This window comes from Terrapene carolina, unplaced genomic scaffold (genome assembly GCF_002925995.2).
Source record: "Terrapene carolina triunguis isolate 2854851 unplaced genomic scaffold, T_m_triunguis-2.0 Scaffold179, whole genome shotgun sequence".
Classification (NCBI taxonomy): Eukaryota; Metazoa; Chordata; order Testudines; family Emydidae; genus Terrapene; species Terrapene triunguis.
This window is the reverse complement of record NW_020664530.1, coordinates 899,579-911,710: the sequence shown is the minus strand read 5'-3', so window position 1 is coordinate 911,710 and position 12,132 is coordinate 899,579. Positions and strand designations below refer to the sequence as shown.

Here is a 12,132-nt window from a genome sequence, read left to right as displayed (position 1 = left end):
CACAGAGTCACCTGTTCAACTAGTCTCAGACCTGACAAACCCTGTAAGCAGTATATTTGGTGTGGTATTTGTCCATAAAAAGTAAAATGTAAGGTCTCTGATAAGTTGCATGCTTTCAATAATGTTCATAATTACATCATGCTGTGAGTACAGGTACTATTTAAGCATAACTAACTGGAAACAGCTGAAGGAGCAGGAAAGCATTCTTTGAAGCCTGAAAGAGTGTGATCGATTATGTCTCAGTAGAAAAGGCAGGGGAAGAAGAACAGATATGGTAACTTTATAAGAGCCGTTTTAGTAGAGGGGTATGGCCAAGTCAGATTTCAGGGAAACTGGTATGCCAAGCAGTAGGAGCAGAAAGTACCTTATAAAAGTTTAAAGAGGGAAAAGGGTGGCAATTGCATTTTTAAAAAAAATCTTATGGTGCACCATAAGGTTTTTTTAATTGAATTAAATATTAAAATGAGTTAACAAGGCCTACAATGAGGCTAAAATTTCCATCCACAAGAGACTCTGGTCCTGTGATAACCTTATTACAATATTCTAGCTTCCATTTTGGCTTTCCCCTAAGATGTAGAATAAACCTTTTTTCATTTTTGTTACCTGGTATATTTAATGCCTTAAGGATTTGCAACTCTTATGCAGATTACCTGTCCATCTAATCTAGTCTCTTGTCTCCCACAGATGGTGATAATGCTGATGTTTCAAAGGAAGATGAGAACTCTAGATATGGCAAAAAATTTAGTACCCTGCAATACCCAAAATAAGGATATGAGAGAGGGAAAATAATTCTCACCAACACAAGCAAAACCCACTTCACTCATTTGGCATGACAGGTACTATTACCCATATTTTGAATTAGGGGTCAGACACTGCTGTGCATAACCACATCAGAAGGCACAGTGAGTCTCCACAGCTTCATCCCCATCACTTCCCAAGCAAGCCACAAAATCCCCCCCGCCCTTTGTCTCTGCAGAGAGCAGCCATAGTACTCTGGCTCTGCACTTCACACAATAGTTGTGCTGCATTTTGAGTACCTTACACCTACAGCGGAACTGGCCTACATCCTCTATTGTATGTAGCCAAATGCACAATGCCATAGGTGGGTGGCAATTTTTTTTTAAACCTTTGACAATCAGATGCATTACCACAAGTGGCAAAAATCATCCAAGATTTTCCTACTATATAATTGATATCCAGTGACCAACAGATTTTAAAGTGATATTCAAGATGTATGCAGTTTTGCTTAGATCCTCTTGCCTTTGCTAGTTTAAGTAGCTTTCTTGGAAAGTTACACACATAAGGTGGCAGGCACTGCTTTAGAATATGCTCAAGTACACTACAGTTCTACTTTAAACAGAGAAACTGAAGTTAACTGCCCAGTCTTAATATTTACAGCTTGATAAAATACTGGTGAGGGGAGAGCCTTTTGTGTTTTAACCTCCTGCTTCAGATGAAGTTTTGTCCTGGGTACTGTAACCAGTTTCAGTGAAGTGATGCTCTGAAAACAGAGCTAACTGCACCAGAGATTTGCGATACACAATTTGATGTAATGCAAATCTTTGTTCTATTCTGAACAAATTAAATTGGCAAAACATCACTCAAATATTTAAACAGAAAGAAACAGGTGCTGCCTATTTCTGTATGTGCAGTTCCCACTTGTTCAAAGGAGTTCTCCACCCAGACTACCTTCTAAACCGAATAGCAATATTTATTTTATTTTTGGTACTCTAGGAGCAACTGTTTTCTAGGGATAAGACTCAGAAAAGGAACTGAATGATTCTTGAAAGAGAATATTAAAAAGGGCAAGTTAAATAAATTAGAGGAAAATGTTAGATTCCTAGACAGTAGCAGACACATTAGTGCCGCTGCAGAATTAGACAGCTATGCATTTGTGTATATGAAGTACTTTCCACCTATTCAAGTTAAATTTAGGTGTGAAAGCAACTTTTTTTGCTGTTATTGCCAACAACTGAGCTATGACAGAATATGATGAGCAAGGGTTGTTTTATTAGATTTTAAAGGGAAACATTACAATCAGATCAGTACATTCCCCCATGAAATTAAATGACTAGTATGACGACCAACCTTTGAGCCACACATAAAATACAAGCCTGTCAAGTTTGTTCTTAGAATTGGATTCCATTTGGCACAAGAGAAAAGTTAACTTTCCAGTTGTTGGACATGCTGTAATATGTCCAGTGACAAGCCTAGCTGCTCTCCTAAACAGACGGTCTCTTCTTTAAGCCAAGCAAGGGTTGGCCTTTCAGAATGTGTGTGTTCTTTTGTTCTCCTACAACTGTCTGAATACAAAGAGTCAGCCCCACCGTTACTCCTGCAAGAGTTTTCACTCAACTCAGACTCATTTTCACACAGTCTTCCAGCTTCAGTTTCATCAAATTCATTCTCCACTGGAATTGTATGACTAAGGTCCATGTCCTGAACAGAATCCAGTAACTCTCCAAGGTGGGGCTGTGGACTGATAGAATTCATATACTTAAGCACACATTCTTCATACTTGCCAACTTCAGCCAGGAGGTTATTTATCTTACTCAGCAAAGCAGAAATTTGTCCATTAAGGTGACACCAAGACAAGAGTGCACTGAAAAGAAAAACAAAACAGGTGGAAATAAACGTGATTCTGAACACCTGCAGTGAGTTGCATGTTTGCTTGAGATTGGGTGAAAAGGTGACTAAAGTTAAAAAGTCATTCCATTTTTGTGTGTACATTTCATGCATGTGTGTTTCAGGAAATTTCAACAGGAAGAGCTGAATGTTCAGCCAAAAGTGTAGATTCAGATAACTCACTGAACCACTAATCTCCTGTTAATTTTAAGTGAGGAATGGGAGGTGGGCTAAGAATTACCACACTACATTTTTTTTGTTCTGAAGAATAATTGTAATAGCCAGTATCACATAGTAGTGTCTGTTGCACTGGTGGTAGTTCCAACACAGAGTGTGATGGTTACATACTCTTGCATCCAACAAGGGCAGAACGGTGCTCCACAAGGATGTCTCAGCTAACAGAGCCAAGAGTAAGACAAATGCTGAGGCAGGGTTCTCAGTGACAGGACCACAGTCCTTACCAGAGAAAAATCAGACTGACCTCTAGGATGACTTTTCTGATTAAAACACAAGACCAACCTTTTTGCTAAAGCCTTCCCAGGTAACAGCATTTTTTTCATGGCCAATTTAGTGCTACCTAAAAAATTATGCCTGATACTCATAGCATAGCTACAGGCATTTTAGGAATATTTTACATAATATAATCTGAAGTAAAATTTTCCAAAGCACCTAGATGACTTGGGAGTCTAAATTCGACTTAGTCAGTTTTTAAAATGGCATTTCAGCTCCAAAGTCACTTTTGAAAGTGTTACCCTGAGTCTTCTCAGCATTTGACAAACAGTAGATCCAGATTTCCATATAAACACACCAAATAATCTCAAAGCTTCAACATTTACCTAAGGGTCCCTTTGAGTTGGCCACAGGTCATCATCATCTCAGCACCCTGTTTGTAACCTCGATTGAAACCCTGCTGAAGTGAAAGCTCTTTCCCAGCCTCAACACCATCCCTATAGCCTTCCTGTAAGCAAGATGAAAGGTTACTGATGTCAGTAATCCAGCTACAAGCAGAGATTATTTTACAAGAAATAATACAAGAGTTCAAGTCTATATAAACATTCAATTTTTTTGGAATGTGTCTTTCTAATTTGGCTAGATGCATGCAAAACTTGTATACTGTACTGTCCAGCAGAAATGAGAGATTCACAAAACTAAAAGAACAAAAAAACTTTTCTTGATGTTTTATAAACATGGTCATTTTGACTTCCTTTTTCAGAACTATATACAGTGAGGTCAAAATAACTGATTGTACTATAAATATGTTTCTTTATTCCACACACATAGTAACATGCATTAGAACAGCAATTGTCTTCTTCCATACTGCAACCTCAAATTTCAACAGCAAAAAAGTTTCAGGACCCCTTTTACCATCTAACCACAAAAAAAGGATGGTAGTCACCACCCTCAGGCTGAGAAGCTATGAATGAAAACATAGTACATCTCAGAGAGCAAGTTCTATTTTCTGCTCAAGGAAATTGGAGATGGTGGAATTTCAACTATGAAAAGATCAGATGTGGTTAAACAAGGAGCTAGCCTCAGGAGTATCTTGAAACAGCAGAATAAAGTTTCCTTGAAGAAGCCAAAATCCAGATGCCTTTTTCAAAGAACAATGCTCTGTCTAGTCCAGTGGTTTTCAACCTTTTTTCATTTGCAGATCCCTAAACAATTTCAAATGGAGGTGCAGAACCCTTTGGAAATCTTAGACACAGTCTGCAGACCCTCATGGGTCTGCGGACCACAGGTTTAAAACCATTGCTCTAGTCCCACAGCAGTACCCTCCCTAATCTAAGGCCCAGACCATAGCTTCTACCCCCGCCCCCTCCGTTATTTTGATCAGATGTTGATCACCCAAGAGTGGAAGTTTAATGTTCCCGGCACCATGACTCATAGTGATGCTCCATTATTAAGAGCTTATCCTTTGCCCATTAAAGTAAATGGCATGAAATCAAATCCTAAGAGTCTAATACAATACCAGTTGAAGTTGGAGTTTTGCCCTTCATCTCAACCCTGCAGGATTTTAGGATTTCTTTGTTAACATGAGCCTTCATAAAAATTAATTTTTTCACTGTTATTTTCACTTCTATAGGAAGGCAAACTAGAGGAATTACTATATATTGGTTACTATAGGGCTACAATGAACTACTGATTTTTAATGTGGACCTGCAATTGATTTAAGTGGTGATTTCCACTATTTTAAAAAATGCTAAAATATGGCTCATACATCTTCATTTGCCTTGTTTAATTATATCACTCAAAATTTACAAACATGATCTCCTATCATGATACAACTGGCCTGAGTCTGGACTTTGTTTTGATTAAATTCCATATCTTTCTCTCCAGCCAGATGAACCAGATACCTGATAACATATGGCATTTATAGAATCATAGAACTGGAAGGGACCTCGAGAGGTCATCTAGTCCAGTCCCCTGCACTCGTGGCAGGACTAATTATCTAGAACATTCCTGACAGGTGTTTGTCTAACCTGCTCTTAAAAACCTCCAATGATGGAGATTCCATAACCACCTTAGGCAATTTAGTCCAGTTCTTAACCACTCTGACGGTTAGGAAGTTTTTCCTAATGTCCAACCTAAATCTCCCTTGCTGCAATTTAAGCCCATTGCTTCTTATCCTCTCCTCAGAGGTTATGAAAAACAATTTTTCTTCCTCCTCCTTGTGACAACCTTTTACATACTTGAATATATATGGGCACTTTACATGTTCAATGCACTATGCAAACTCATTAATACTCGTAACACACTAGGGGGATAGAAACATATTATTGCCTCATTTTATAGCTGGAGCAAATGTACTCAAGGCCAAAGAGCAGGCCAGTGAGTGGCAGAACTGAGATTAGAATTCAGAAGATTCTTCCTGCCAACCTGACCTCCCACTTCTGTCTTTTTAAAGAGAAACTGTGGCAGGCACCCAGGGACCGTTTTGCTATTGCTGTGATCTCCATCAATAAAGTGAACAGTCGCATGACTAAATTTGTATATTTTTGCCTCTGATGATCTAACCTCCTATTGAGGTTCAGGAATTTATACAAAGAACACCCATGAGTAGTTGGGGGAGTAACAAACATAAATACATTATGCACCAAGAGCAGATTAGATATGCAGAATTTTGACTACAATTTCTCAATTTGCAGGCACTCTCCCCCTAGAAGAATCTCAAGTGTGTTCTGGTTGGTCACATTTCCTTAATAACTTGCTCAATTTTTAGTTTATACAGAACAACTTTATCTACAATAACTTTTAAACAGCCATCCTCCATTTTCTCTTAAAACACTCATGCAGGTATCAATTTATGTATTAAAGAAAATGGCCAAAAGGCTACTAAAAATAAAGTAATGGTTATAAAAATTACTTTGACTCTTTTCTCCATGGTGCTCTTCCATTCTTTCTGCACTAGATGCAGTTCATCAGAATCTTCATCAAACACATCCTCACTGGGCCGGCTGACTGCAGCTTGCACCCACGACATTGTAGTAGTAACAACCAGGATTCCAGTACATGTGGTCAAAGTGTGAGAATCTGAGCAGTTCTTCCTCCTGGGAATCAAGTTAAAACCACAGGCAGCATGTACAAGAACCAGAGATCCTAGATGGATGCACTTTACTATCACAGTACACCTGTAGAGATAAAAAAGTCAGACTATCAAAGAAAAGCCATCTTGCAAGGTCATAATTTCAGCCATCTCTTAATTTCTTTGTTTCCAATAACATTAACACACATACAGAGAACAAATTTACCATCCCTATTTAGGATATTTTATGCCTCGAATAGAAAGATTTCTTTATCTTTTGAGTAAAAGGATTAGCTGTTTCCAGCTGAAGCTTATTAAAGATTAAAAGACTAAATGGGTTGTTTTAACTTTTGTATTGAATAAAGCACAGAGAGGCTAAAATCTTTGCTTTATTGACTTGGTTGGATTTGTGCAATCCCGAAAATTCAGCCACTCGAAAATGGGTGAAGAGAATTACAGCAAAATCTGTTTTATGGACTCCACTTCCAATATGCAGTCTTCATCGTAAGCAACAACTTCCGAAGTTTTTAGTATTATTTTGTTCAATCTTTAGGGATGGGAGATGCTCTAGTAGTTAAAAGACAAGACTGGGGATTCAAGAATCCTGGCTCCTGTTCAAAGTCACATACATCACCAAACTGAGTCACTTAATTTATTTATGCCTCAGTTTCCCCATCTGGAAAACATGGATAATACACATATTGTCACCTTACAAAATTGTTATCAGGCTTAAGGTATTCATAAAGCGCTTTGAGATCACAGAATGGAATAAGTACCAAATATTATAGTTTAATTAAACCACCACCACTAAATGACCTGTTTTTATTGGTCCCTTGAGTAGTTTCACAGCAGTCCCCAAAATGGGAAAAGCTAATAAAAAAGGTGCAGGGGCAGAAGGAAAGAAAGAGCGTGTGAACAGGAAGAAAAGAGGTCCAATAGATCAGAGATCAATTGACTTGAACTGAAAAGAAAGTCAGAGAGGATCGATCACTGGCTGAAATTTAGAAGACTGCTCCATAGACTGGCCCCCTGGATAATGGGACAACATAAGGAAAACCTGAGGACAGAAATAGTAATTGCACTCCAATGCCCTATCTATTACGCCACCCTGCTTCTTCTGGGAGAAAGCAATAAGGCAGACTGGAAGGATTGATAAGAGATGTATACAATACAGATGTGTCTGTCCACCTGCATTTCTCTGTTACTGATAAGAGAGTGGAAGGCTTCCCCCCACCCAGTTTGTGCTTGATCATTTAGAGACAAATTCAACCTCAGTCACACACAAAGCCTCCTCTTTCAGGCACTAGCAGGCGGGGGAACTGAGGTTTCTCTCCCTCCAGCCCCTACTCGCTCAATCTGCTGCCCCCGCACAATCATCCCTTACCAGGAGGACAGACTCTTCTGCCAGGGCTAACAGCCCGCCTTGCTCGCAGCCCCTGGTGAAGAACAGAGCGCGGCCATTTTGTCTAAGGGCACACTACCTTCACGCCGATTGGAAGCAACGTGGGAACAGCAGCCATCTTTGCTAAGGGCGGCCTCACTTCCAACCCCGCGGCAGAGAATGCAGGGAAACGGCGGCCATCTTAACAGACGGCCGCCTGGCTTCACACCCACTTGAGGCAATGGGGGAGAGGGGTTGGCGGCCATCTTTAGTAAGGGCAAAAATCGTTTCTCAGCACCCACAGCTTAAAAACCGCGGCCATGGCGTCGCCTTCTCGCCAGGAGGCGGGTCTGGGTCTGGGACGGGCCTAGGGGCAGCCCCCGGGTTCCTGCGGCCAGCTTGACATGCTCGTCCTCGGTGGCCGGGTTGGGAGCGTCTCAGACCCCTGCGGGGGGAGGGGAGGTAACTATGGCAACAGGGATTAAACCCGGCCAGAGAGGACGCGCCCCGGGGAGCGGGGCTGGGGCAGCAGTAGCTCCCCTTCCGGGTGTGCGTGCACGGCGCTGGCCCTCCGCTTGTCACCCACCGGCCTGGCTCACCAAAGGTTGTGCCTGTGCCCAGGTGGCGTTGCACGGAGCTCCCGGGGGCACCTGCTGCTCTGCCCCCTTCTGGGAACGGAGCTCCCGGGGGGGCTGCTCCTGCATCCGCCCTGGCCGGGGCCTCAACGAGGGTGCATTCATAGCCGTGTTGTTGTCATCCCCAAATCCTCAAAAAGTATGTCGGCATCCCCAACCCCTCCCAGTCATGAGACAGACTTAAAAATAATAAGATTTAAAGATAAATCAAGGAGTGACTAAAACATGAGTTATTTTGCTTTGTCTTTTGAGCCTTAAGGGTGCACGTGGATCACGCTTTCAAATTTTCTCCATAACCATGAGGGCTAGAAATACAGAGTGAAAAAAAAACAAAACAAAACTTGAGATTCTCGTCTAATCACTTGACTCCAGGAGCTGGAGCTCTAAGAAACACCAAATATTGTGTTAGGGTTGCCACCTGCCTGGGTTTTACTCGCACAGTCCAGTTTTTGGCTTCTGTGTCCGGGTGCCAGGTGCCTAGTTTTCGGCAGGACACCGAAAGCCTGGTTACTGTGTGTGGGGGGAGGTGCCCAGTCATTAACCTTTGCCAGCCCCTGCTTAGCAGGAGCTACCTCCTACCTTGGGAGGGGAAAAGGGGGCAGGGTGGGGCCTCAGGAGTCTGGTTACCAGAATTAGAAAAGTGGCAATCCTACCTGAGATTCATGCTAAAATTCTCAAGAGTTGGCAACACTGCGTGTGTCCTGTCTCTGGAAACCAACCTCATGGGTTTTTTTTTTTTTTTTTTTTTTGCCACTGCCAGTCACCAGGGACTACCTGGTGCCACAAGCTGATCATGGAGCCCACAGCTTGGCTCACAGGGACTGTGTGATGATTCATGATGCCCTTGAGCTGTCTATATGGATTGTGTAGTGCCTAGAACCACTTTGGAGACAATACTAATGTGTCTGATGCTCCAATGTGAACATCATAGGGGGAACTGGGGATAGAACAGAGTCACTTTATACCCTGAGCTGTGTCTGTGAAATGCATGATGCCACAAAACTATCTAGGAAAATTCACTCTCCAGATCTGCAAAAACAAGACCTCAATATCCCCAAACCAAAAACCAACTAACTCCCCAAACTCCTTTGATCATACTGTGACAATGAGGGTCCAAACACCCCAAGGGGAGAACAGGGAATTTGAACACTAAAGGATAAGCAGTTGAATTAACTGAGTATATAAAATGTTAGTGTACTATAAAAGTATATTGAGTCAGGTCTTTTATGAAAGCTTGTAATGTTCTGAACTTGATGGTCGTTATGAGATGTCTACAGACTGTGGTTATGTATTTATGTAGATATACAACTCTGCTCATAACTTGTTCTGCAACGTTCAGCTCCACGTCACAGCACGGCTCCAAGCACCTAGTATTGTACAACCCAAATGAGTGAATGTGGGTGTGAGAGATGGGTAAATATTTCAGGTTTTCAAGAAACCATAAATTATACTGTATCACTACCTTAATATATTCTGAGAATTTTCTTTTGACAGCATTCCATGAGGCTAAAATGTAGCCCTCAGCACATCAGTAAAGTATTTATAAACTGCTTGCTCTCATGCCATTAGAAAAAACGATGGTAGCAATTTCACATGTGCTAAACAAGTTTTCTGAGAAGCTGAAGATTTTGCTTAGCTAAATTATTAAAGCAGTCACTACTGGGTATCTTCCATCCTCCCTGATTGGGCTGGAGGGAAAGGATCTAGGCAGTGGAGGTCACTGAATTACCTAGCTCAACATCAAGCTAGTAGAATGCTCCATAATCACCAGTGTACAAGAAAAATAAAGAATATGCTGAGGTCAGAGAGGGACCAGGCTCAGGAGGGAACCACAGGCCTGGTCTCTACACCTAAAACTTAGATCTACCTAGCTACATTGCGCAGGGACATAGTTAAGGCAACCTAAGCCCCCTATAGACACCGCTAGGTCAGTGGAAGAATTGTTCCTAGGGTGACCAGATATAAGACAAAGCCCTGAATATCGGGATTGTCCCTATAAAATAAGGACATCTAGTCACCCTAATTCTTTCATCAGCCTAGTTACCACCTCTTGAGGGGGTGGATTAACTACACCAATGGAAAAAAAAACTTTTTGTCACTAGCACGTGTGTACACTATGGTGCTACTGCAGCACTGTAACTGTGCAGCCATAGCATCTGTAGTGTACCCGTAGGCTGCATGTGAGCAGGAGTAGCAGGCTGGAGGCAGCAGCCTGGGAGCTGCCTGTGGAGGGAAGGCTGGGCAGCAGGCAACATGAGAGCTAGGCACCCACATCTTGTTATTGGCAGGAGGATACAGGGCAGTGGCCTGCAGATAGGAGGATGTATATGTAACCCTTCTGCCCATCAGAGTTAGCAGCAACAAGGGCCGGGTTCAGGATCTAGGGGTTCCTTTTCAATAACACAAGGCAAAACCGGCTCGAGCCCCCACCCAGTGACCTGGGACAATTACATACCACCGCCCTGGGTGCCTCTAAGAGGCAATACTTCCCCTCTCGCAAGCAGAGTCTAAGTGTAGCAAAAGCCTTTTAATAAAGGAGGGAAACAATGCGGCATGATGTTGGGGAAACACCACAAACAGGATTCATAACACAAACCATGAGCAAAAGACCCACCCCCAAGTAAGTTTGGCAGTGTCCTTTTCCCCTCAGGGTCTTAAGTCCAGCAACCTACAGTGTCTACCTTTGGTCAGTGCAGCCCCAGAGTGGTTCTTGAGTCCAGCAACCCAAAAGTCACCCCTCCCACAGTTTCTGTCCTTGGTCAGTGCAGCCCCGGAGTTCAGAAGTTCATCTGCAGAGTTTACCTCCCAGCCTGAGGGGGGGCGGGGAGGTATGGGGGCACCTTACATGCTCCGCTGCTTGGGTCGACGTCCGATTGCCACGCCTCTCCGTGGGGTTCTGCTGCAGTCTTCACCGCCAACCGCGCCTCTCCGCCAGCTGTCCTGCTAACCGCTCCTCTCCGCTAGCCGCCCTGCTAGCTGCACCTCTCCGCTAGCTATCAGAATGTCACGTGCCTGTGAATTAGTGTCCATGTTTAAATGTATTATTTATAGATGAACTATCAGGTAAGATTGACATTCAATTCCGACTAGGAACTTTAGCAAAAATGCGTAAGTGAAATTTCCTAGAGATGGTATAGGGTGTTCTAAATAGCCTAACTAACTTAATTCTCTCTGTTTAAGAGCTGTCATATTCTACTCAGGAGCATCTTTTTTTCAGGATTTTTAGCAGAAACATTTCCATTTTAATAAAAAGACTGATTTAATAATTTAGCTAAGCAAAATCTGCAGCTTCTCAGAAAACCTGTTTAGCACATGTGAAATTGCTACCATCGTTTTTTCTAATGGCATGAGAGCAAGCAGTTTATAAATTCTTTACTGATGTGCTGAGGGCTACATTTTATCCTCATGGAATGCTATGTCAAAAGAAAATTCTCAGAATATATTAAGGTAGTGATACAGTATAATTTATGGTTTCTTGAAAACCTGAAATATTTACCCATCTCTCACACCCACATCCACTCATTTGACAATGTCTGCTTTCCTGAATTACCCACTCTAAACATCACCGATTTTCAATTCTCAAAGGATGACACCTAAAGTTTGTATGTCAAACAATAAGTATATGCCTGTGTGTTTGTGTTTTATAGGTAAGTATTTTTACTCTGCTATCTTTGTGCTTTTTATAGAGACTCCAAAAAGATCAGGGGCATATTTCAAATTCACATCAATAAGGACTCCACGCTCTGTTATAAGGTTTTCATTCAACTCCATCCCTTAGAATCTTGTAAGTAATCTCTTGGATATCCTACAGGCTCTCTTTCATAAAGCTTTCAACACAGAGCTGAGCAGGCTGCGTGTCTGTGAAGTTGCCTGATTGAAATGCCAATATTCTACTCTCTGTGCTCTGAAATTTACTATCACAATAAAACAGACACCTTCCCCTGCATACCAAACTGAGCTGGCTATGA

At 42.1% G+C, this 12,132-nt stretch overlaps 1 protein-coding gene across 2 annotated transcripts; it reads right to left on the bottom strand.

Moving 5' to 3' along the window:
• Positions 1–1,638: 1,638 nt before the first annotated feature.
• LOC113405019 (protein YAE1 homolog) lies at positions 1,639–7,606 on the bottom strand. Of its 2 annotated transcripts, none has more exons than XM_026654050.1 (4): positions 7,533–7,606; positions 5,990–6,254; positions 3,462–3,583; positions 1,639–2,602 (listed from the first exon to the last, which is right to left on the bottom strand). In XM_026654050.1, the coding sequence occupies exons 2-4, from the start codon at positions 6,104–6,106 to the stop codon at positions 2,164–2,166; spliced, it is 678 nt and encodes a 225-aa protein (XP_026509835.1). In that variant the 5' UTR covers positions 6,107–6,254; positions 7,533–7,606; the 3' UTR covers positions 1,639–2,163. The 2 variants fall into 2 exon arrangements, with proteins under 2 accessions (XP_026509835.1, XP_026509836.1); XM_026654051.1 differs by having other exon boundaries at positions 5,990–6,173; positions 7,533–7,605.
• Between the last annotated feature and the right edge of the window lie 4,526 nt (positions 7,607–12,132).

Bases quoted from the DNA above. Each gene is read 5' to 3' on its own strand.
- LOC113405019 (XM_026654050.1), bottom strand. From the start codon at position 6,106: ATGTCGTGGGTGCAAGCTGCAGTCAGCCGGCCCAGTGAGGATGTGTTT. The intron at 3,584-5,989 runs GTAATTTTTATA...TCTTGCTTACAG, and splicing joins CCATGGAGAAAAGAGTCAAA to GAAGGCTATAGGGATGGTGT. The intron at 2,603-3,461 runs GTAAATGTTGAA...TTTTCTTTTCAG, and splicing joins CAACTCAAAGGGACCCTTAG to TGCACTCTTGTCTTGGTGTC.